Below are 27,591 nucleotides of genomic sequence, written 5' to 3'. Positions count from 1 at the left end.
TAAACTGACACCTATCATATTTTACAATACTTAAATCGATGTTAACGTAAACGTAAAGCACTTGTTTATTTATTAAATTACGTTCAATGATGGAAAATGAAAGTTCTGTTAATAAATTAAATGAAGAGATTTCTACAGTTTCAGAAGTTTAAGCATTATCATTTTAATAGCCATAAATCCAAATTTAGGTCAAATTAGATGATACTCCCTTGACTAACAATTATGATGGATTCAAAACACCTTTAATGGAGGATATAAGCTTGAGTACATTTTTGCTAATCAATATATTTATAATAACTTATCAAGGCGAAGAAAATTTGAACGATAAAGATAAAAGTATAGAATTTTATGATGCCAATGCTGAAAGTGTGAGTATAATTAAAAATAAAGGACTTCATTTAAACACTAATCACCAAATACCTGGTAGTTCTATAGTTCATAATGCTGCGCAAGTGCAACCTTCGGTTAGTCATCAAGATTCTATTAAAGTATTAAAAGTATATTTTATTATTAAATTATTTTTTATCCAGTTTTGGCATATTTAGAATAATCATTTAAATATGAATGACCTAAATTTTTCTTGTATTATAAATAGAGTAAATTGTTCAGAAATATTTTTTAAATTATTAACAAATGTAATGAAATTAGCAAAAAAATTAAATTATACTTATTATATATTTAAAATTAATGCCAATTTAGCCTATATATAATTATAAATCTTAGGATGTTGTCAAAAAGTTTGTTATGACATTAGATGACCCTGTTATAAATAGCATAGAACGAAATACAGCTTTGACTAATATTCCTCACATTAAAGTTAGGATTGTTGAACCTCAAAAAGTTGGTGAAGGAATAAGTGCTTATGTCGTCTACAAATTAATAACCACGGTTTGTGAAGAAATATTTCTTTTTCATTATATACTTGTTTTATTACCAATTTCATTATAAAAATAAATTATAAATTTAAAAAGGAACACAAAATCCAGAGCACTAAAAATTACCTAAAACTTTAAGAATTAAAAAATGTACATCCATTCAATCATTTTAAAATTTAGAAATTTTTTTTATAATTATGCATTGGGTTTTTAAAGATATCCAAATTATAGGTGGGTGTGGGCCATGTAATTACGCATGACATGATGGGTCATGGCTTTTACAATTATGAATTACGATTGTGATTGTACTTTTACTATTGTGATTGTCTTTTACACAAATTATAAAATTATCAACACCAATTTTATTATTACTAAAATACCAAAACTTAAAATAAAAAAAATATTTTACAAAATCTATTTTCAAAATTAATAAACAAAATAATATTAAATACAATGCATCAATACCTAGAACACCTTCCTTATTTTTCAGAGGTACTCTTAGGTAACTACAAATATATATATATATATATATTAAATGTAAATGTATATATATAAAAACTAGCATAATAAGACAAACAATATTAGCATAATGTATATAAAACACTATTTATATAAAAAAATTTATTTATTATTCACTTCATTTAAAGCCAACTCTGCAAAATTTTTTGTACTTCTTCAGCCACTATATTATTCTTGCGCATTATGGGTCTCCTCAGTTTTTGAATATATATCTTCCCCATCATTGTCTTTCTAACATTGAAATCTTTGTTATTATACACGAGTAATCTTTTGATCATCCCACCTTGAGGAGGAATATCCTGAGTCTTCCTTGGGTTTATAGAGTGATTTCCTGGCACATTTACATCACATATTTAGAATGAGCTGTAATATTAGATCTGGCATATTAATTGTTTGGACAATGTGTTGCTTTGTGCCCTTCAATCCCACAAAAATAAAAGAATCAATGAGAATTGAAATTGTGGTCTACAACTTGTCTTCGTTGATAACATGACCTCATATGATTTTTTATCAGTTAGTTCTAACCATGCTTTTCCCAGAACCCTGTCGCATTAACTTGTAAAACAGTATTTTTTTAAGCTTTAAATAATGAGTATTCATCAAACAAACAAACAAAAAAAATTTTATTTAATATATAAACTAATTTACAAATTTTCAAAAATACTTAACTAATTGAAAAAAATATTTTAATTTAACTACACAAACACAAATTTTTCCTTATCACCAACAATTTATTTACATTTCATCTTCACATATATAAATTAAAATTTTTCCTTATTACCAACAATTTATTTACATTTAATCTTCACATATACCCCTTCACTTCTTTTATTAATTTACCCCTCTTTATCTCTTAATCCTTTTATCATTTTCACTTTTAATAGAGATTGCATGAACAACCTCATGTGTTACATTTTAATTTTCTTCTTTTTTTTAACAAACAACTATTTTTCGCTATTTACATTTTACATTCTCAACTCAAAAAACATTTTAAATCTCCAACACAATACCATTTGACCCCATATTTTATTAAACTTCCAATACAATACCACTTGACCCCCATATTTTACTTCATTTAATCTTTAGATTTATTCCAGTTTCAAAAAAAAACAACGGCACATGCGTATCTAATTTTTACAATTTTATTATTAACAAACTATACCACTAAAATTTTACGAGTTAATATATTTCCTCAATAATTTATCACTTTAAACTATCAATTTAATCTATACGTAATTTTATGGACAAAGCGATCCATAACCTTTCTACCCCTAAATAATTTTAACTATTTACTTCTATATATACCCATTTTTACTCAATTCTATCACATAATATATCAATTTTATTCAGCTCTATTTCTTTCATATGGACTAAGCGATCCATTTAAGATACTTAAATATATATATATACTCATTTTTATTTATCTATCTCTTAAATTTTATTCAGGTTCTATTCCTTAATTGATCATGCCTCACTTCTACACTCTTATTCTCTATTATTACCGAACACAAATTATTTCCCAAATTTTCTATCACTCTACCCGTTTCCCAGTTTACTTTTTCCATACATTCTAAAACCCAAACTAATTGATTCACATTATATTTCACTTGATCATTATTTTCTTGAATCCCAACACTTTCTGTGGGTCTCAATATATTTAAAATCATATTGATTTTTCTGCCCAATAATTTTTCTGCAGGTGATTTACCATCTTTACCTCTAGCATTATTATAATACAACTTCAATACCCACGTTTCTTCTTTGTTCTCTTTAGTTTTTATTAACCAATTTTTTACTATATCCACCATCCTCTCAGCCTGTCCATTTGAACTAGGATGATATGGTGGTGCAACTATATGATCTACATTTAATTTCACACAAAAAGTTTTAAATCTTATGCTTATAAAGGCTGGACCCCCATCCGATACCATACTTTTCAGTATTCCAAACCTTGAAAATATTTTTTACAATATTTCATTACAATTCCGTGGTTAACCCATATACTTCTGCAAATTCTATCCACTTGGAAAAAGAATCCACCATCAAAATAAACTTTTTACCTTCCCATTCAAAAAAATCTAAGTGAATCCTCTCCCAAAGTCCTTTGGTTTTCGGTCAACTACTATACGGGGCATATTGGCAGAGGCATTACAAATTTCACGATTTTTTCCTAATTAATCAATTTCTTCATTCATACCCGGCCACCATATATATTCCCTTCCCCATTATGTTATCCGGGTAATTCCCTGATGTCACGAGGAAGATATATATTCAAAAACTGAGGAGACACATAATGCGCAAGAATAATATGGTGGCTGAAGAAGTACAGATAATTTTGCAGAGTTGGCTTTAAATGAAGTGAATAATAAATAAAAAAAATTTGTATAAATAGTGTTTTATATACATTATGCTAATATTGTTTGTCTTATTTTTAGTATGATAGTTTTTTTTATATATTTAATGTGTATATATATATTTGTAGTTGCCTAAGAGTACCTCTGAAAAATAAGGGAGGTGTTCTAGGTATTGATGTTCGCGTTGTATTTTTAATATTATTTTGTATTAAAATAATCGATATTGTAAAATTATTTTTATTTTAAGTATTGGTATTTTAGTGATAATAATAAAATTGGTGTTGATAATTTTGTAATTTGTGTAAAAGACAATCACAATCGTAATTCATAATCGTAAGAGTGTGAATAAAATTTAAATTACTAGGCATGCTTTCCCAAAATTTTTGCCAGTTGTGATTGACTTTCTTATGAATCACGGAAATTTGCAATTTTATAATTATGATATATATATTCTAATTTAATTTAGTTCTTTTTAAAAAAAGAAAAATTTTGGGGGAAAAAAACTTCTGCATTTTAAAACAACATTTTTTCCCGTCTTATAAAATATCAATTGAATGAAAATGAATGATCTTTGAACTCTCGTTCAGCAATGGGAATTTGGTAAAAAATAAATTTAATTTAAGTACAGTTTATTTTCATTTATCTTTACTAAAAAATTTATCAATCATCAAAGAATGCTCGCATAATCTGAGTGCAGATTCTCATTCCATAATAAAAGAAGTTTATTTATAGAAACAAAAATTAATAATTTTTGTCAACCATCTGAAGGTGATACGATAATAATCAAAACCTAAAAACATGACAACATTTCTTTTAAAGAGAAGATTTATTATTCAACCACTACATAGGGTAGGCTTAATTCTAGATCCGAATTTCAAAAGTCTTAAGTTTTTAATAGAAGAAAAGGAGATATATATCAGAGACCTGCAGAGGTACCATTTGTACGGCCCGGCCCGGATTTTTTTTTAAGAAATTTTTTCTGCCCTGCACGTTTTTTTTAAAATAATTTTTCCAGCCCGGCCTGGACCGGGTTGTTTTTTAAAAAAAAATCAGGCCCGGCCATTTTTTTTATTTTTGATTTTTACAACTAAAAATGGCGATTTCAAATATTTGGTTTTAAAATATACGGCCCGGCTCGGATATATTTTTTTTAATTTTCAGGCCCGGCCCGGGTAAATTTAAAAAAATTAAAGTCCGGGCTTAGGGCCGGACTTGCAGGTCTCTGATATATATAGAACAATCTTAAAAATATGAAATGATATAAAATTAGATGATTTGCATAAATCAAGGCCAACTATCATTTAACATTTCTGATTCATCCTGCACACATAAACAATATATTCTAAATGAAACATTTAAAGAATTTCTGGATGAATCTGATGAAGCATCAACATCTACTAATGAAAGTTGTGAGGATAAACTTAGAAGATTCATCATTCATAAATTAATAACAATGATAATATTTTGGAGTTTTGGAAGCAGGAAACATTTTCTTTTTTGAGAAAATTAGTTAGTAAAATTTTCCCCGTCAATTTTGGCTTCTAGTGAAAGGTTATTTTCTATATCTAATCACTTATTAGAGAAAAGGAGAACACAATTGAAATAAAAAAAACATGGGCATTCTGCTTTTTCAAAATAAAAATTTTTATTTCAAATAACATAAAAATTAATTTAATAAGATTTTTGTTTACTTATTTGGTATAATATGTTTTATTTGCCTGGCATTTGATATTATAATCTTTGGATTAAAGAATATTGTAAATAATTAGTTTAGAAATATTAAATCTTTTATATAAGTATGATAATTTAAAAATCTTGAAAACTCGTTATAGTTGTTTTCTTTATTAATTTTATTATTTGACATGAATAATTGTAAAAACATAATAAAATTTTATAATATAAATGAATGAATGGGATTAATAATATCCAGTGCCCCGTTTAGAGGTCTTACACAAATGGACGAAAAATAATGCCCACTTTTAAAAGTAGACAGTTGCCGAATTTATCAAAGCATCTTCTAATAGTAGTTAATATAAATTGATTAGGACTCAAAATTTGGTCAAATTCAGGAATTTCTCAAATTATCAAGAGCCCAAATTAAACAGGTTTGACTCTATTAAATTTGGATTAAAGGTGGGGGCGGGCTAAGTTTTTATTCACGGCCGGCCCACTCACAGTAACAATAAAAAAAATTCACGTCCTTTCATGCTTATTTACTAAAAAAAATTGGCCCAACCCACACACCTCTAACAAAGACAATATTTTAATCACGCCCGTCACGCCAGAAAATTCAGGGTGTTTTTTAATGCTATCCTTTTACATTTTTTTGAATTTATTTTATCATAGTTTTTATTTCTCTTATTCCATATTTCTAACACAGAATAATTACAATTTATTAGTGCTGTAAACATTTCTAAAAAAATCGAACTCGTTCAACGTTCATTGACAAAAATCGAACGCGTTCACGTCCAAGTTCATTTTCAAAAAAAGGGAACGCGTTCACGTTCGTTCAAAATTTTATGATAAATTTTTTTTAAATTTAATCTAATATAAATAAATGTCTTATATTTTTTAACACAATATATCAGCCAAGTTAAAAAATAATATAGTTTTATTTTGATAATATAATTATAAATACAATATAATATAGCGAATAAAAAGATATTTTTATTTATAAAAAATTTTTCTTATTAATTTTTTAATAACAATTATTTTTCAAAATTTTCATCTGATAGACAGGAACGCTTGGCAGTTAATACGGCATTAGATAACGCGCTCTACAGGGGCAGATGACGGGATTGCGGTATTATACTTAATAAACAACTCCTTTAACGTGGGGAATTTATTAAAAACATTTATTGTTTTGTTCTTTGCTTCAAAAAATTGAGATAAGTTATTCTCCTCCAATCCATCCTCTACTTCCTCGTCAAAAAAAAAGATATCTCGAAATTAACAGTTTTTGCATTATCATTTCTAGGGTTTTCAATTCATTTTTCAATAACGCTATAAGTTTATTTTTTATATGTTCGTTCTGTGGAAGTTTTATCCATGGCCATTGAAGCTTGAATATTGGATGTATAATTGCAGAAAGAACATATTGATCTTCATATATATTTTCAAATCTTTAAAAAAATAAAATATATGAAATTCATTTGATAATGATAGGTTTAATACTTTTTATTAATCCCATTTAATACTGCGTCTATCAATGATTGACCATATTTGAGGCCAATTTTTTTTTTAATTTTAAAATAACTACAGTTATTGTTGGGGTCAAATAGCCCAACTGCATTTTTTCAAATATAATGATTTTACTTAGTTATATTACATAGAATAATTAATATTACAATCAAATGTCGTTTTAAATTGGAACTGTAAGATTTTGAAAAATATAATACTTTTTGGGCTCATTTTACATTTGATAAGTATTGAATTAGTTCCTTCAATATAGGATGTTATTGTAAAATATTTATCATATTTGGGCCATGGTAATGTTAATTCATATGTTTAGAATTTTCATAGTCAGATAATGATGATGAAATAATAATATCCATGCTTATGCTAATCTACTAAATTAAAATATATACAATAATATTCAAATTAATAAACTATAATAATGGTGTGTTAAAAAAAATTGTAATAAAAAGGAAAAACAGTTGATTATAAAATATAAGACTTTTTTCTTAAAAAATTCGGATTAATATTAAATTTTTCAAATAAATAAAAATAAAAGGTGTTTTTTAAAATTGAACGAACGTTAAATTCGAACGCTCGTCATAAAAAAGGAACACGTTCAAAGTTCGCCAATAATAAAAGGAACTTCGTTCACCACTAGCGATTTAAAATATTTCGTTTTAAAATATATGGCCCGGCCTGGATAATTTTTAAAAAAAATTGCAGACCCTGTCCGAGTATATTAAAAAAAATTAAATTAGGGCCAAGTATGCAGGCCTCTGATATAAATTAAATTTTTAAAACTTCATCTTGCGGAAATTTTCTTTAAATATATTATTTATTATTATAAAAATTGTTTAATATATATAATGAATTTTTTACATTCATTTATACATGAATTTTTAAGCAATGGTTAATTATTTTATATTATATCTTTTAAAAAATTTTATATCTTAAAATTTATATTTATATGCAATTTAAATAAAAAATAGACTTTTTTAATAGTTGAGCAGTCTATATTAATACTGTAATTTTTTGATACCATAAATTTATTACATTTTTAGAAATGGTTATAAAAATATCCTTTATGTGTAGAAATTTTTTTTTTATTATTTTGGTACTTTAAAAATATATTGAAATTATTCATCAAAGTATTTAAATTTAACACTTTTATAAACATTTAGCTTTATATTTGAAATTTTTTTTAAAAAAAACATATTTGCATTTTATTAAATATTTGAAATAAAATTGTATTTGTATTACAGTTAAATCTGTCTAAAAATGTTTTTATATCTAGTTATAAGTATAATTAATATTTGCAAATTACTAAGGGATTTTAATTCCTGATCTAGCCTATACTGTTTAAAATTATCTTTTAACTGCATGGGTCTACATTCTTTTTATTATTCATTGGAAACCTAAATAATTTTTAAAAAAAATGATAATCATTTTGTTTCAAAGCCACATCCTATATTATATTAATAATAAAGTGATCAGGAAAATTTTATATTACTTCTTTTTCATTTATTATTATTATAATTGTTATATTTAATTTTCTACATTCATGTTATATCTTGCAATTTATAGTTATATCCGATTTAAATATAAAAAAATTCTTAAATACAATGAATTAACGTTAAAATCGTTATACACATAGACTTATTAAAATGAATGCTATATCTTTGCAAATGGCTGCCAAATGAACGATGTTTTTATAACATTATAAAATTGGGCGTTGAGCTGTCTATTAAATAAAAAAATTCATGAAATATTTAACGTTAAAATCATTATAAACATAAACTTATTATAAGGGTTGCATTTCAGAATGACAATTATTTTTGTTGTAATATATAAATGAATACCATTTAAATGTATACCTTTATAAAAATTAAAAAATGTTTTAAGAAAGACTATGTAAATGAGTATATTTCGAAGATGTTAATTTTAAAAGAAAGATATATATATAGATTGTTATAGAATTTTCACTCCTTAATTTTTTTGTTACTTATAGTTTATTTTATTTTTTAATTTGTTACTTTTACTTTTATGTTAATTTATTATTTATAATTATGTTTGATCATGTAATAAAGTGGTAGTAAAATTATTTATTCATATTTTTATATATATGCTGTTTATTATTTTTAGTTCTTTCTATTTTTTTAGTCTATACCTCAATCCTTATTAAATTGGTGCCAAAACCTTATGTACTATGGGTCTAAAACTAATTCTAAAAAAAGGGGGAGGGGATTTATTAAATGACCATCGACCTTAAGACAAAGAATAAGATCAATCAAGATAAATTGTATTAATATCCAGGCAAATGGTCTGGAAGAGCATATTTTAGTAGCTATAGTCACATGTTCTAAAGAGTATATAATTAGTCGTTTTAGTTACAAGATATCGTTATCCATACAAGAGATCGTTTTAGCTAAAAGAAATTCGTCACAGGAGATCGTTATAGCTAAAAAAAATCGTTACAAGAGATCGTTATCGTTACAAGAAATCTATTGTTATAAGAGGTCGTTAAGATACAAGTAGTAGTTATCGTATAAGAGATCTTTATTACTAGCAATCGTTATCTTTACAAGAAATTGTCATCGTTACAACAGATTAGCACCGTTATTATCATAGAGGTCAGTATTTTTATAAGAGAAGGTTATAGTTATAAGAGATCTTTGTCGTAGACAATTTGACAAAAGAAGTATAGTAGTGGTCTTCGCAAAAGAAAGAGATAACTCAATGTCTTAGAATCAGTCTTCACGTATAGATATCTATCCTGTGTGGGCATTAAAGTGGATTTAGGCGATTTAGATGAAGGGGTGTCGAATACGTGTATTGAAAAAGAAAAGTCTTTAAAATTTGTAAGGATGAATGAAATGTTTAAATTGTAAGCAAATTAAATGACAATTATATAAAATAATTATTGATGGTATGTTAATTTTAACAGTATAAATAGTAAAATCGAAAATGTAATAATAGAAGAAAGGAAACTTTTATAATTTTTTAGTTTGATTTTATATTTTTACGTTTAGTTTATTTATGTTATTTTAGAATGATTTTGATTAACTATATATTTTAATAAATTAATTTAGCATCTTCAATTCTGGTTCATAATAATAATTACTTGTTTAAACAATTTTATGTTTTTTAATCGTTGAGCAGTTTATGTTAAAATAAGCCCACGTATTTATATTATTCTTCCCCTTTTACTTATGAAAATTTTTTTACTTGATATAACACAAACTACTTATTGATGTTCCTTTTTGCTAAAAAATATCTTATTATTGGTATAGACGTTAATATTTAAATTATCTTTTTACAGCTTTAATCAGATGGAACATTTTAGACCCTTTTATCAATTGATATATATTATACCAATCTTTATCTTCTTACTTTTAGTTAAATAATAAACTTCTGATAAATTTTATTTTATAGCCACATTAAGGAACATCTATACAAATTTTAAATCATGAACATAAATGTATTATACTAAAAGCAAACTAGAGAGTGATTTTTATGGTTTTGTTGATAAAAAAACAGTTTTTGGCGAAATATTTCAGACCAGGAACATTTCCCAAAAGATTAACCAAGGTATGAAATTTGCAGATTTGTTAAAGTAGCACACTACTGTAGCACGCTATCTTGGTAGCGATAGCTAATAGCCAGGGTTGGGCAGTATCGCGGATATTTGTATCTAAGATACAAGATACAAATTTTGTATTCAAAAAGATACAGATACTTTAAAAAAAATTTATATTAGTTAATTTAAATAGTATTAAAATTTAAATAGTATTAAAATTTAAATGAAAAATTTAATCAGAATTTAGATAATTTATGATATATGACGTTGGTCGTCATATAGCAATTTGCTAACAGAACTACCATATTTTATTTGAATCGTTTTATATCCGTCTATTTTTAAATAATGGAAGAAGAAAATAGAATAATCTATATATATAATCACCGTAATCAAGAAATGAACGTTTTCTTATAATCTTAATGTTAATTTTTATTTCTCCTATCAACTTTCCTATCATCTTAATGTTAATTTTTATTTTTTCTATCAACTTTCCTATCTTCTTAATGTTAAATAAATCGATGGAGACTATATATATCTCTAATGTTAAATTTTAAGAAAATTTTTTTTACATCACGGGATTTGAACCCATGACTTAACGTTTTAAAGGCAAACCTTCTTCCCACTCAGCCACCTTCTATATTAAATTTTGTAATATAATCTTTCTTATATATGTTATTAATTTGCTATTAACATATTTTTCGATTAATTTATATAATTTAGATCATATTGTGTTGTATTAAAAATAATACTAACCTAACCTCACCTCAAATTATGATAAGAATGAATATTATTAAATTTAAAATAGCAAATTAAATTATATTTAGCCAATTGAAAAATAAACATTTATCTCATATTAATTTTATTTTAGAGTAAGTATTTACATTCAATCAAAGTAAAATTTATTAATTTTTATAATTATAAAATATGGTAGTAAAAATTTTTTTTCTCTCAACCACAATATGGGAGCTTTGCAAATAGTATAAAATACCTATTTATCAATATCTTCTCATGACAGAAAATTAACCTCCCTCACTATTCCTAAATACTTATAATTTAGATTTAACAAATAAATTAAAATTATATTTAGCTGCCAATACATTTATCTCATATTACCACCCCAAAATATGCCAGTATATAAATTTTATCCAACAACAATATTTGAACTCTGGGAATGACATACAATATCAATTTATAAATATCTACACTACATTTTTGATTACAATTTCATATATTTTACCCTAAATTTAATAAAATGAATAAAATAATCACTAAAATTTGTCATTTATTTTATATAAAAAAATGTATTTAAAAAAAATTCATATAATAGTTCAAGATTTTATTATTCCCGTCATTCTTGACGTTGATGGGTTATCAACTAGTATGTTTATATTCATCTTCAGATGATTCTCCAACCGAAAAATATAACTATAAATTTAAATTAAGTATTTTTAATGGGAAATTTTTTCAAGTACTTCAACATGATCATAATAAAATTACTGCAGAATTTAAAGAATGCCACAAATCTATAAGTGGTTCTGCGGACTCGTCATCAAATTTTGTCAAGCATCTAAAAGTATAATATATAATTATATAATAAATCACATATATAATCATATACATTATCATTTCATATTCCCACATTCGTTCTGTGCCATACGATAAGTCTTATTGCCACAACAGATGTCGAGAAAGCTATTAAGGATTCTAACATTTCTAAAGTTCATCATCCCGCAATAGCCAAAAGTACTAAGCTATGGAATGCTAGTAATAGGCCTAAAACTGCAGAACTTATCAAAGCAGTTTTAGGAAAACAATTAGTTACACCTTGCTGCACAAGATGGAATAATATGTTTGATAGTTCTGCGAACTTTAAATTATGTCAAAAATTAGAATTTCCAAAATTAAGAGATATTGAAATTCAATATTTAGAAGAATATTGCAATATAATGTCCCCACTGGCTATAGCGATTGACAAAATACAAAGTGAAATCAACTGCTATTATGGAGAATCAGCTCCATTATTAAATGTCGTTAAAAAAAAATTACAAATTTAATTCAAATCTGATCTACATTTTTGCAAACAATTAGCTATTGCCGTAGAAAATTCTTTAAATAAAATATTAAAAAATATATATGATTTTGTTAATAACTTTAAAAGCGCATTTTTGGCAACTATTTCTCATCCCTATTTTAAAAATCGGTGGAATGGTGAAAAAGAAAAAAAATACCTTCAGGATTTGTTAATACATGAAGCTTTGATTATTTTTAAAAATTCTATTTAAAATAATTGGGTTCGGGTCGGGCCGGGCCATATATTTTTTAAAAAAATTTGGGCCGGGTCGGGTCAGACTTTGGAATTTTTTTTAAATATATCTAAATTTATCAATTTTATGTTGAATTTTTTATGTAAAATAAAAATATTTGATTTTATTTATCGAAATTAAACGACATATAACATATGTCTTTTATTTTGAGTAATTATAAAAATTAATTTCTATATTTAAATAAATTCAGGCCGGGTCGCGGTAAATTTTTTTAAAAAAAATGGGTCGGGCTTTTTTAAAAAAAATTTTGAGCCGGTCTTGAAAAATTAGGCCCGATGCAGATCACTAATTGAAATTAATACGTCAAAAAAATCTTCAATTGATGAAGATGATGATTACTTTTGTTTTAAAAGTATCACATCCAATTCTAATAATTCAATAAATGATATTGAATTAGAGGTCCTAAATTATATGAAAGATGACAGGCGCAGTATAAATATGTTAAATAGTTATAAATATATAAAAGAAATATTTATTAATTACACAATATTACCCTCCTCTGCCCCCGTTGAACGATTATTTAGCTTTGCTATATATGGTTAATAGACCAAATCGTCAAAGATTGAAAGATAAATTATTTGAAAAATTAATAATATTAAAAAATAATGCTGATTTATTATTATTTACTAATTATACCATTATTAAAAAAATTATCGCATTATCTTATATAATAAATTTGTTATTTTCTACAATTTATTTTAAATTTTTTTTATTAATTTATATTATAGATAAGAAAATAAAGCTTTATACATTTTGATTTTGACTATTTAAAGTTTTTTTATAAAGTATCTTGTATCTTAGATACTTTTTAAAAAAAGATACAAGTATCTTATATCTTATTGAAATTTTTCTAAAGTATCTTGTATCTTAAATACAAAATTTTATAAAGTATCTGTATCCGAATACAATTTTCTGAAAATTTGCCCAACCCTGCTAATAGCGCACTAAATATTTTTCAATTATAAATCTTTTAGCGCTCTCCTTTTAAGTAGCTAAGTAGTATAATGAATGTAACTTTAAACATTAATATTTAAATATAATATCATAATTAATTATAGTTTTTATGAATGATTTAATATTTTAAGATTTAAATTTATATTTTCAATTTGTATTATCATCTGGTGTAAATTATTTAAAATATCATCACAAATGGATATCCAAATTGATGTATGTAAGTGAGTCAGACAATGATGATATTAATGAAATGGAAGGTATCCTGGAAGAAAATGTTCTAAATAATAATACACATTTTTCATTTCCAAAATTTAAAAATATTTTCAAATTAATGTAAAAACAAAAGTGGCTACAAATTTATTTGTTTAAAATATAAAAAAATATATATCCTCAAATAAATCTAGGAGCTATAACTTTAAAAAACACCTAAAGGTAATTGTCATTTTTGAATTCTATTAGTATTTATTCCATAAGAATATTCATGCCAAAGTTTTAAATAGATAGAAAAACATCGTAATAATTTTAGTATATGGGGAGACTACATCCAAAAAGACAAATTCAATTCAAGCTAAATTGATTAATAATATTGCACATGCCAATATTTCTCAAATACTGGCTGATAAAGGCATTGTCGATTTTATAATTGATACAGATTGATACAGCTCAGCCAATGTTCTTAGTTGATAATTCATCATCATAATTTAAACTCTATCCCCAGGTACAAAAATTTTATGTCACCAGATAATAGCAGATTACTTTGAAGTAATGAAAGATGCTCTATTAGCAGAGTTGTCAGAGATATCCTATATATGTTACCATGGTAGATATTTGGACACATCACAGAAGGTAGAAACTTATTTACATTTATAAATTGATCTTATATTAATTTTTTGGAGCTTATTTGGGAATCACAGGCCATTCGCTAGACCCTAAGACTTTAAAAAGAAGATTGTATCATTAGCCCTCAAAAGTATAATAGGATGCCCGACATACGATGTACTTGCAAATAAATTTATGATAAGATTTAAACTATTTATTATATTAGGAATATCATAGATTTATATAAAACTATATCCCAATTTTAACTAAACTGGCCTTATATAAATTCCGATGAGGCTAAAGATCAACGTGATAGGCTCATGGTAAAGCTAAATAGTCTCATACCTAACAAAGATGCCTTAGTTACAACAACAGCAAAAACGATTTTCACTGATAATATTTTTGAAATAAAGGATACTATTATAATAGAAAATCCTCTAGACGCTTTTTTTTAAATCTAAAAATACTCTAATGAGTATTTTTGATAAATTTTCTTATAATAAAAATAAGTATATAATATTAAATGCAGCCTTACCCTCAGGTGATAGTGTTGAGAGATTATTTAGTTAGGCGAGACTTATACCTTCTGATCGTTGCTCTAGATTTGGGAAATTATTTTATTATTAAAATTCAAAAATATAAATAAAAAATGAATATTACCATAAAAAGTTATTTTTATTAAATAAATTATAGTCTTTTTACATAAATTTTTTTATAATCAAAACAAACTATATTTAATTTATAAATGTTGATTTTTATGTATTATATACTATACAATTACATTATAAGCAAAAAATAAAACAAATTTATTTCTAAATTTTTTTTCAAAAAGTATCCAAAGCTACTTTAAAATAGTAGCTAATAACACGCCACTTTTTTTGATGGGTAGTGATAGCGGTAGTGCGCTTAGTGCGCTACTTTTTTTGACAAATAGCGATAGCGGTAAGGCGCTACTTTTAAAAGTAATGTTTAACAACTGGAAATTAAATATAAATATAATAAGTCCCAAATTTAAGGTCTTATCATCAAGTGTTAAAAAGTTATTCCTTTAAACATTGTTTTCAATACCTTTATCCCAGTCTCCCCTATAATATTATAAAAAACATTAAAAGTTTTAGTATTATTTCAAATCATAATAAATACACGATATTTATATTTTTTAGTAAAAATTTACTGATCCAATTTTTTCACCTGTTCCTTAATTATTCAGACAGATTAAGTATTGGATCTTACAAAAAATATATATATTAACTTCTTGTATATACAATGTAAATTAAATTCAATAAAAACTATATAAAATTATTCGGATATCTTCAATAGTAGAATAAATATAATTAATCGACAATATCCAATATTTAATTCACATAGAATTGATTTTTGTGTTGCTATTTACCTTGTTTATTAATTTCATATATTCATCTAGGGAACGGAGCTCCGAAAGTAATCAAAAATAAAGATGGGAAATTGATAATAAAGGAAAAAGAAATAATGAATAGATCAAAAGAATATTTTCAGAAGCTTCTCAACTTTAATCCCCACATACTACATCTAGACGAACACTCCCCATGTCAAAACCTTGTACAACCTATAACAGAACAAGAAATAATCACATGCCTCAAGCATATGAAAAACAACAAAGTTAGGGGTCCAGATGATATTCCAATATAAAGCCTTAAAGCACTAGGAGATGATGAAATACATCTCCTCACAAATCTGTACAATAAAATACTGGGAAATGAAGAGATCCCTCAAAAATGGAGGCAGAGCTATCTAGTTCCTATCTTCAAAAATAAAGGGGATCCACACAATTGTCAAAATTACAGGGGCATAAAACTAATGTCACACTGTCTAAAACTATACGAAAAAATAATAGAAAAAAGATTAAGAGACATAATCGAAATAGGAGAGACTCAGTTTGGCTTTATGCCTGGAAGATCAACAACTGATGCGATGCTATCCACGCAATTGGGCAAATGAGTGAAAAATACAGGGAAAAGAACAAAAAGCTACACATGGTCTTTCTCGATCTAGAAAAGACCTTCGATAGAATCCCAAGGAAACTTATCTGGTGGGCGCTACGCCACAAAAATGTTCCCGAAAAATATATACGAATAATACAGGATATGTATATGGGCCATACAACAATGGTCCGTAGCACAACAGGTACTTCAGCCGGCTTCACAATAGCCGAAGGAGTTCATCAAGGGTCGGATCTCAGCCCACTTCTCTTCATTACAGTAATAGATGTATTAGCACAGTCTATACCTCAAACAGTCCCGTGGAATATGATATTTGCAGATGATATTGTGATACTTGCCGAATCCAAGGATGAAATGAAAGAAAGATTAGTGAGTTGGATAAATATCCTAGAAAAGCACGGACTAAAAGTTAGTAGAGAAAAGACGGAGTATATGGTGATAGGAGGAGATGAAACAGGGAGTATTGATATAAATGAATGGCAGATATCGGCAATTGAAAGCTGCAAATATTTGGGCTCCACTATACAAACAAACGGCACAATAGAAAAAGAGATCAAGAGTAAATTAATCATGGGTGGTTAAAGTGGAGATCTTTATCTGGAGTGCTATTTGACAAAAGAATCCCACACAAATTAAAGGGAAAAATTTACAATTCCATAGTACAACCAACTATTCTATATAGTTCGGAAACATGGCCAACCAAAGAATCAGACGAGAGAAATCTACAAACTATGGAGATGAGAATGCTGAGGATGATTGCTGGGGTAACAAGAAAGGATAAAGTGCGCAGTACAAGAATACTAAGTAGTTTAAAGGTAGTGCCCATTAAGACTAAGTTAATGGTAAACAGACTTAGGTGGTATGGGCATACAATGAGAAGGCCTATGAACTACATAGGAAATATATTTGAGAGTTTGGAAGTGATGGGCAAACGCAAAAGAGGAAGGCCAAAACTTCAATGGGGCCATAAAGTTAGAGCCAATATAAAGAAATATAAATTAGATAAAAGAGATTATATGAATAACATAAAGTGGAGAGAGATGTTGAAGGAGCTAACCACCAGAAAAGGTGAAAGCTAAAGAGAAAAAAATAAATATTCATAAACAAAATAATGTTAAAAAAATTATTTTAATTTATAAATCTTCATTTTTTAAATAATTGATGTGTTAATATATCGTTTAAAAAAGCCAGTCAAGATCCGGTTAATTTAAAAGAACCAGGAAGGAAGATCCGAGCCTGGACTGGCACGATCTTGGTACATCTATTTTTTAGTATTTAAAATACAAATACTCTCTAAATTATTAAAATAAATACTAATACAAATATTTAATTTTTAAATCCCTGGGTATTCTATTCTTTTAATTTTAACTGATACCAGAAGTCGATATTCAAAAATGATAATTAACTATCATAGTTAAGTTATAGATGCAAAAATTTTTTTTTAGCCTTTATATAACAATTAAATGATTTTTAAAAAATTGATCTAGACATTATAAATTGATCTTTTAAGGTTTAACTTATTTTATTTTACAAATTTTATATACTAATTATAAATAATAACTAAATAAAAAATGAGAAGATGAATTTTATATCTTTGCCACAATATAATACTTTGGTATTGACTTAGTATACTGGTGTCGATGGTATTGGAATCAGTCTTAAAATAGTATTCCTGCACAGAGTTTTGCTTAGAAGGGTATATTTAAATTTAAAAAATATATATTTCAATCATATCTATTATTTGATCACTTTATCGGGATTTCAGTCTAGATAGAAATATAATAGCGATTTGATAAATAAAAATCTTTATTTATTTCTTATTATTTATAACATCCTTGAAAAAAGATTCATAATGTTCCGGGTGTACATCAAAACGAAGGAGAAGAATGGCACGTTATTAGGAGATTCAGTGATTTTTTGGGTCTGCACGAAAAACTAGAAGCAAAATACTCTCCACTTGGTTATGTTGTGCCACCACCACCATCTAAAAGCCTCTTAGGTTTTTAAATAATATTTTAAAATAGTGAACTAAATACTAGATATGAAGAGATTAAAAAACGCTGAGGTAAAAATGATTATTGAGGAATAAGTGAAGGGAAAAAGAAGGGGGGGGGGGCTAATTGAATTGAAAAGGAGTTTAATGAATAAGTAAAGTAAACGATTTTTATGGAAAATGGTGATAAATATAAATTATATCTAATACACATTATTCTTAGGCATGACTAAATTAAAGATAGGTTCCAAAGATGACACCTTTTCCGCAGATTTTGCTGAAAGGAGAAGAGCCGCACTTGAAAGGTGAAAAACATTGTTTATAATTTAATTACTAAATTTAATTGGCTGGTTTTTAGATTAATTATTTGGTAATTGTAAAAAAAAATCTTGCGAGCCCTAGGAAAAAATGCAAAATGACAAAAATATCATCGGAGAATATGTAAAGAGAGGGGGGGGGGTCATCAAATTCTGGAAATAAAAAACCAAATAATTTTAAAAGAATATTGCCCCGTCAGTTAAAATCAAACAAAATATTATATTTTGCTAATTCTTGATCCAAGCAAGGGCCTGTGCTAGAGTTTAAATTTTGCATAATTTAACCTAAGACTTGGAATGTTAAAAAAAAAATTCTTTCCTTTTCCATTTATTTCGTATGCCTATTTCTTAAATTATTTAATTTTTTTATAAATTTTCTTTAGATCGGTCATATTTTTAATATACTTTCTTAGAAAAAAATCTAAATTTGGTGTTGCAATACAACTATCTTAGCTTCATAGGAACTCAATGGCATCTATCTTCCCTTATTAATATTTTTTAAATGTTTTTAATCCATATCCCATTTTTTTAAATATTAGCCTGGGCAGAAATTTTTGTTTTTATTAATAATTTACTATGCTCCATCGGGGAGAGGGGGGATCGACGGGGTTCGATGGTCAGGAATTGTCGGAGGGTAGGACTTGTGGACCCGATTTTGCTGGCATTTTGTTCATCGTACCCAACTCCCGTCGCGGGTCACACAGAATTAAGAAAACAACATTTTAGTTAACGCGTGTTAGTTATAGCGACAGAAAAAGTGTGTAAAAAAAGAATTGGAAAAAATAATAAGACGATGTAAATGCCTGAGGAATATAAGAATAGAAGAAATTGAAACACTGTTCTTATTAAATACTGGAGCTAAAATAAGTTGAGCATAAAGGATTTTAATGAATATTTGCCAGAAAAAAGAGTTCATAGTAAGAAATAATGACTGACAATTGGGTAGTATTGTGGACTAGTTTCAAGTGAATAAAATATAATAACAAGGTTTTTTTATAATTTACAATTTCATGAAAAACAAAGTAAAGGAGGAGGGATAAAATGACAAACAATTTAACGACCAGTTTCAAGTGAAAAAAATATAATAACGGTATTTATAATTTACCAATTCGAGTAAAACAAAGTAAAGAATAATAATGGACAAAATGAAACAATGTGGGGAGGCTGGGAAAGAAGGACTATATAAGAAGTTTATGTGAAGAAAATTTCATAACAAGTTATTGTCAGTAGTATTTAAAAAAAGGTTACTTTAAACGCAACACTCAAACCCCCTCTTATTTATTTTCCCATAGACTGTCACTCCTAACCGCCTTGACCTGTTTTGCACATTCTTGCCATCATATAGTAACAATCCCACAGTCCCTTGCCACATGTCCCCCCTTTCTACATCTAAAACAATACGTATTTTGCTCCACCGTTTCTTTTACATTAGGCCCATTAACCTCTCCCGTTTTTCCCTGTCTATTGTTCGCACATTAGAAGCATTTTGACCCATCCCTCTCTGTGGAAAGCCTCTTTTGTATTGCTCATATTACACTCTTCCTTATGACCAAATCTGCCACAATCCGCACATCTTTATTTTTCTTGCTCCATGGAACAATCTGGGGCTATATGTCCAAATTTTCCACAGTTAAAACATTTTGTCTCACGGTAATCACGAACCATATGTTGTTGATTATTAATAAATATATATTGTTTTATAGTATAAATAGAACAATACATGATTTCTAAAATAAACCCGGTTTAAGGCTGGGCAAAGGGGACCAAAGACCCATTATGGGGGGCCTGGGGGAAGAAGTTCCACAAGTTTTCATAATGGACCCCCCAGGGAAAATTAAGGCTCATATTATTCTTTAAAATTTTATGTTCAAAATTAATATTTTTGAAAATAAAATAATTTGTTTATGGTAGTATATACAACTAATATCTTTTTTTTCAATTTGCAATGATATAAAAATTTTATTATTTTAAAATTTTTAATTAGAAATGCATACATGAGCGGGGTTTTCCATGTTGACGGGACTTTTTTCCGGGTTTTTTTCCTTAGGATTCCCAGGGGTTTTTATTGAAAAATTTTATTTTTAAACAAAAATATATATCTTCTAAATAATAGTTATACTTTAAAACTGATATTTTCATTCCAATATATAATTTTTAACTTAATTAACACTTTTTTTCTACTTCCTTTTAAAGTTAACCATTGTCCTCTTTTTTATGTTAACCATTGTCCTCTTCTTGTTATTAGTTCATGCATCGATAGATGACTTATAATGTTATGATAAGAAGATTTATACATAAATAATAATATTTATGAAAGCCTTTAGAGGTCATTAATAAACATAATTTAAAAAATATATGCAATAGATACATAAATCGAACGGCAAACCATTGGTGCCTCATGAAGGATCCCTGCCTTCACGAATTTCTGCAAGCCGAAGGCGAATTACCTAGGGCAGTTAACACCTCATCTTTGAGTAGCAACCAAGTTATGAAAATGATAAACAGAGTTGCTTCTGATATCACTAGTAAATTGGCTCTGACCAACATAATCAAAGGCTCATCTGGAGAAGACAGTGACCACGTAATTGTATTATTTATTTACTCTTATTATATATTTAGGTTTTGACGGACCTGTCTGAACCGATCAAAGTTGGATCTGTCGGATTTGAACAAATATTTTCTTCAGACTCAAGTCGGACTTTTAAAATTTTTTGATCCGAAAGAAAGATTGGCCTCGCCAAAATTTTCATTATTTAATTTTGATAAATTATTTTAATTTTTTTGCTTTAGCGCTTAAAATTTTCATCAATTCTTGAAAAGAAAGTAAATTAAATTTTTCATAACTAATTTTTATCGGATCTGACAGTATTTTTAAAACTCAAAAAAGTTGGATAGGATCTATTGCACAATTTCGTTGGATCAGGCGCGACTTAAAAAATTAGTCTAAGACAAGGCTATGTTATATTAATATATCTAGATAAAATAGAGGAAATTATACCATTTTAATTATGTAATATTTTCTGATCGCTTTTACTTATTTAGTATTTATATCTAACAGTGCTGTAAATATAACTTCGTTAACTATTTTTTTTTCCAGATATTATATATAAAAAGCTATATAATTACATAATTATGACCTAAAATATAGTTATCAATAAAATGTAATTGTAATATATAATTTAAAGTTTTTATTAATAATTTTTAACAACGATTGCTCTACAAAATTTTGATCAGATAAACAGGAACTTTTAGCACCTAATCTTAAGACATTTTTTAATTTAGTAAAGATATAATTTTTTAATTGATTCTTATGTTTGTATTAAAATAAAATTTAAATTAATTTGTAAGATCTATAAGAATCTTTTAATTTATCTGAGATTCGGCTAAAATTAATTTTTAATTAAATAAAAAAAATATATATAATAATTTAGTTTTGGATAATATTCAACTCAAGAATTGTTTTTAATAAAATTTAATCATTTTTATTGTTAACTTTTCAAATCTGACAAGTTATTATAGACAATAATATAGATAATAAATAACCTGTGGTAGCCGCAATTTCTTTCAGTTGGATTTTTGTCATAATTTTGCACTTATCTATATCTAAGTTTTTCTATATTTAAAAGTAACATATGATGCTTCATCTCAGAAAAATAAACGTTGTTACTTTCCAATCTTAACAAATAACGTTACTTTTAGATGTTACTTTACAGCACTACTTTAATTTTATTAGAATTGAAAACGAAATATAGAAAGCAATTATGAATTAAACCAAGAACGAAAAAATGAAGAAATTTAAAATTTATTTTATCAAAAATTTTCGTAATAGTGGTTTGAAGATATGCAAAATCAGATCGAAAATTTGGATTCTCAAATGCGAAAATTGCACGCCAGCGTGGACGCTTTGGTACATCACAGGAAAGGTAAACATAGGCATGACCTTTAATTATTGGCTTTTCTCATGGCTATCAGCTATAACATAAGATTTTATTTCAGGTGTAAAACATATAGCTTTAATTTAAGGGTTAGGGGAATATATAATAGTTCAATGATTTAATCACTATAGTCATTGGACGACACGGATAGAATTTGATTTTCCATATAGTTTACTTTTATAAAGAAGTTCAATCTATTTATTATGTAGGAAATAGTGGTCTTCAAAGCCCGGCTCGTTTCAACCCGTCAAATTTTTTACTCAGTCCGTTATAGTTGTTTTAAACACAGCCAGTTTAATTTTTTATATAAATTTTTCGGCCATCACATTTTTATTATCTATTTTTCAATGTTAATTAAGGCTCTATATCTCTACTCTATGGCTATCTATTTCTATAACAACCATTTTGTAAATCAATTGTGTTTGATATTGTTATTTGTAATTCAATCATATCATAAACTTATTTAATTTTTTGTAAATTTGCTAATTTATGGATTTCGTATTTTAGTTAGACAGCTCTTAAAATACAAAGAAATAAGCATTTTGTAATCAATTTTAAAATTGTATTAATGAAAATATTAGCTTGAAATTCAAAAGAAATATGTCAACATTTTAATGTCCGGGCTGGCTTTTTAAAATTTTATTAAAAATTAGATTTGCGAAGCCATACCTGATTTTTTATATATAAATTGTCTAGACTGGTTCCAAACCTCTGATCGGGCTTTTGGACGGGCCAGGCTTTTCAAATCTGATGAGAAATTAATTATTTTATACTAGAGTTATTACAATGAAAGTAGGAAATTAAAATTTCTATTTTCCCATAAAATGAAATTTGAAAAGAGGGAACTTATTTTTTTAAAGCAAAAAATATCGGTTTAAAAACAACGACTCGATAATATTTTTTTTAAATACCTAATTTAAATTGGAAATATTTTGTAAGGTTTAAACCAGATCAGTTCGTCGATATTAATCATTTAAATTATTTTAAAAAAACTCCCAAAATATGAAAATCACACTTTTTATACCTTTGAAATATAACTCATTCAATTATTTGTAAAATACCTTTTAAGTTTGAAGGATATTGATTAAGAAAATTTGCCAATTTACTGTAGAAATTTGTAAAGAATATTTTTTATGATTTAAATCTTTTTATTTTTTAAAAGAAGCTAATTCTATAAAAAGGTCATTTAAATTAAAATTAAAATCGCCTCGCATTAAATATTTCAACATTTAGATACCAAAAATAGCATTTCATACTTTAAAAAAATAGGTAATTAGATAAAAATAGTAAGATTTGGGTTTTGAATTAAGAGTTAGATAAGGAAGAGAGGAGAATTATTTAAACAAACCGAAGAGAGGAGAATTATTTAAACAAATCATACTTAATTCCTATAAAGAACTCTCAACCAACACAGCCAATTTTTCCAAATCTCTAGCTATGCTCAGTAACAGTGAGGAAAATAGCGCCCTCTCTCGGGCTCTTTCTCAACTAGCTCAAGTGGAGGAGAGACTTGAACAAATAACTGGCTCGGACATCTTGAATCTTAACCCGTCTTTACAAACTGATCAGGTTTTATATTTATTTTTTAAACCAATATCACTTTTTTAATCGAACATGATATCAATAGATACCACAAAATTAATTTGATTAAATGTAAGTATAAAAAAAGCAAAGATGTAAAAATTCATTAATATCATGTTTTATGTATTATTCATCGTTTTAAACTAATCCATGAAAATTATTAAAATACCATGGATAAGTAAGCGTCAAATAATATAAAATTATTAATCAATTTTTTAGAAATGATATTTTTAGATGTGATTTATCCTAAAATACTTTATTTTTTAAAATTAATATGTCGAATAGTGATCTGCATCAGGCCTAATTTTTCAAGTCCGGCCAAGCCCTAAATTTTTTTTTAAAGTTTTGCCCGGTTCGGCTTGAACCTGAAATTTTTTTAAAAAAATTTTGCTGGCCCGGCCCGAATTTATTTAAATATAGAAATTAATTTTTATAATAACTCAAAATAAACAATATATGTTATATGGCGTCTGCTTTCTATAAATAAAATCACATATTTTTATTTTACATAAAAAATTTCACATAAAATTGATAAATTTAGGTATATTTTAAAAATTTCTAAGACCCAACCCGGCCCAAATTTTCTTAAAAAATATTAGGCCCGGGTACGGGCCGGGCCTACTTTTACAAATTTCTATCGAAGTCGATATTCTCTATAGTATTTACAAGTACAATATATCTTATTATTTAGTTTGTTTTGTTTTTCATAGTTCTCTTTTATTTATGATGGTGTTTTAAGGAAGTAGAGCTTGCTCTGCATGATATAATTTATTTTTCTCATTTTTCCTTTCTACCATGTTTTATTTTTTTTAATTAGGCTAAGTCCAAAATATTAAAAAATACAATTCGCAAACTTTTAAAATTATATGTAAAATAACTATAACCTTTATTTGGGATAAAAATAAAAAAATGCCCAAAATATAATTCTAGAAAATTTTAAAAATTTAATATACGATTTCATTAAAATTTTTTAACTCTTGATAGTTTTGAAACAAAGTTATAAAACAATCGAATTTTTTTTTAAAGATTTTGGACTTTGAAGAAGGCATTTAGGAGGCAGAGAGTGCTTACAAATAAATAATAAAAGAACAAACATTAATAAAAAAATATCTACTCAAATCAACTCATACATACAAATGTAATATTTTCTAGCTTGTTTTGCTTTTTTAAATTTTTATTGCTACAATATCAATATTTTATTGCAAACTGTTTATCATTCATGAACATTCTTTCGTTGAAATTAAATTAGTTGTTTTGAATTTTGTGAACAAGATGGTTGTTCATTTTGCTAGAAGTAAAATATCATTTTCTGCTCGAGCATTTATCATACTTATACAATTTATATTTGATCCTTTAGTCTATTACCACTTAAAGATGGGTTTTGAGCAAAACTTACATCCATAAATTTCAATATTTCCCTTTTTCTCCAGCAATAAAAAGTTGTCATGTGCATGATACATGGCATATTATAATTTAAAAAGTAAAAAAGAATAAGAAATTAAATATTAAATTAACTGATATATTTATCATTTAAAAAAGAATCATTGCTAATTTTTAAAAATAATTATCATTGTTTATTAACTCTTACCTATATATTTTATAATATTTTTGCATGTTTAAAAAAACTAAGTTTTTTATAATTTAAAAAAATAGGATGTTGGTGGCATTGTTTATTAAATGTTTCATTTGAAAAAAAACAAGCAAAGAAAAATAATTGGGTTAAAACTTAAAATTCTGTATACTACAATCAATTTATCTTTTTTAAACTAAAGTTTTCCACGGATACAACCGATCTAATGGTAGGCTTAGCCCACAATGATTACTTTACGCTGGCAGAAACGCTCAACGATTATTGCCATTTAGTGGGAATTGTTAAAAGGGCTTTTGAAACCCGGGTCAGATCAGCCCAGAAGGTGAGCAATTGTCGATTCCAAGTAGATAAAAAGGAGAAAGAAATACACTCATTGGGAAATAACGGCAGTGGGGAAAATGGAGGAAGATTGAGAACTGAACATAAAGAAGTATGGTTTAAATAGAATAAAATTTTAAGCGCTTAATTAATGTTTTATGATAGTATTTCACACTGAACATTAAACATCCCTCAAAAAAAATAAAATAGACTGCCATTTTAAAATAGTGATTATTAATTGTGAAATTGTTAAAGAAACTAAACTAATTTTTGTATTGTGATACATTTGATCTAATACGCCTCTAATATTATATATCAACTTTAAATTTAATTTTATAAATAAAATATCGATATTTGCAATTTATGTTATTATGTCATGTTAAAATGTATTTCATCTCGATTTTTTACATAAAAAATTTGAAATATTTATAAAATAATTTAAATTATAACCAATATAAGGTTAATATATTGAAAACAATAGAAGATTAATTTTTAAAATTATTCACCTGTAAAATTACAAAAAGTGAAAATGGAATAATCTAATTCTCAGGTGACAATATATATTCGTAGTTTAATCGCAAAATTATTAAAACCTATCCGTATATTTCAAGCAATAAAATTTAATGAATTTTTTTAAATTCTAATTTCATTTTATATAAAAGTGGGAAGATAAGCTCAATGTTGCTCAAAAGGATTTTGAACTAATCTCAGAAAATATCAAAAAAGAGGTGTGCAGATTCGAGAAGGAAAGGATAAAAGAATTTAAGGATACCTTTATTTTGTATTTGCAAAACCTGTTAAAGGCTCAGCAACAAGTAATTTTTTTTTCCAATTTTTTTTTTCCCATTTATCATATTGCTCCTTTGATTCTTTCTCATCTAAATTCTTTCTTTTTTTTATTTTTCTATGTGCAATCAAAGTTTTATTTTAATTTGTTTATAATTATAATATATGTGAATGATTTATAATTTATTATAATAGATCGTTAAATGTTGGGAAGCATTTTTGCCAGAAGCAAAAGTCATCGCTATTAACACTTAATCAATTGAATCCAAGATTTTTATTTAAAATAAAATTTACGCGATGGAAATTAATATATATTGCACATTAAGGAAAATGTTTTATATTATTTATCAAACAAAAATTATCGCGCAATTCATTTTATAGTATACTTTTAACTCGAATTATTATATATATTAATATACAATTGGCACAAAATTTGTTAAATTCATATTATTTTAACTTATAACATACATTTTTTTAAAATGAGATAATTGA

At 26.2% G+C, this 27,591-nt stretch overlaps 1 protein-coding gene across 4 annotated transcripts; it reads left to right on the top strand.

The window, feature by feature from the left end:
- LOC135927541 (sorting nexin-2-like) lies at nt 1-27,529 on the top strand. Of its 4 annotated transcripts, none has more exons than XM_065463588.1 (12): nt 1-146; nt 189-264; nt 307-488; nt 724-888; nt 18,424-18,577; nt 18,795-18,876; nt 21,253-21,469; nt 22,718-22,811; nt 24,220-24,392; nt 26,177-26,425; nt 26,976-27,128; nt 27,295-27,529. In XM_065463588.1, the coding sequence occupies exons 1-12, from the start codon at nt 87-89 to the stop codon at nt 27,352-27,354; spliced, it is 1,665 nt and encodes a 554-aa protein (XP_065319660.1). In that variant the 5' UTR covers nt 1-86; the 3' UTR covers nt 27,355-27,529. The 4 variants fall into 4 exon arrangements, with proteins under 4 accessions (XP_065319660.1, XP_065319659.1, XP_065319662.1 ...); XM_065463587.1 differs by having other exon boundaries at nt 307-497; XM_065463590.1 differs by lacking the exon at nt 724-888 and having other exon boundaries at nt 2-146; nt 27,295-27,527.
- Nucleotides 27,530-27,591: the final 62 nt, after the last annotated feature.

This window comes from Gordionus sp. m RMFG-2023, chromosome 3, assembly GCF_954871325.1.
Source record: "Gordionus sp. m RMFG-2023 chromosome 3, tfGorSpeb1-WG-v2, whole genome shotgun sequence".
Taxonomy (NCBI): Eukaryota; Metazoa; Nematomorpha; class Gordioida; order Chordodea; family Parachordodidae; genus Gordionus; species Gordionus sp. m RMFG-2023.
This window is presented reverse-complemented; position numbering and strand designations above follow the sequence as displayed.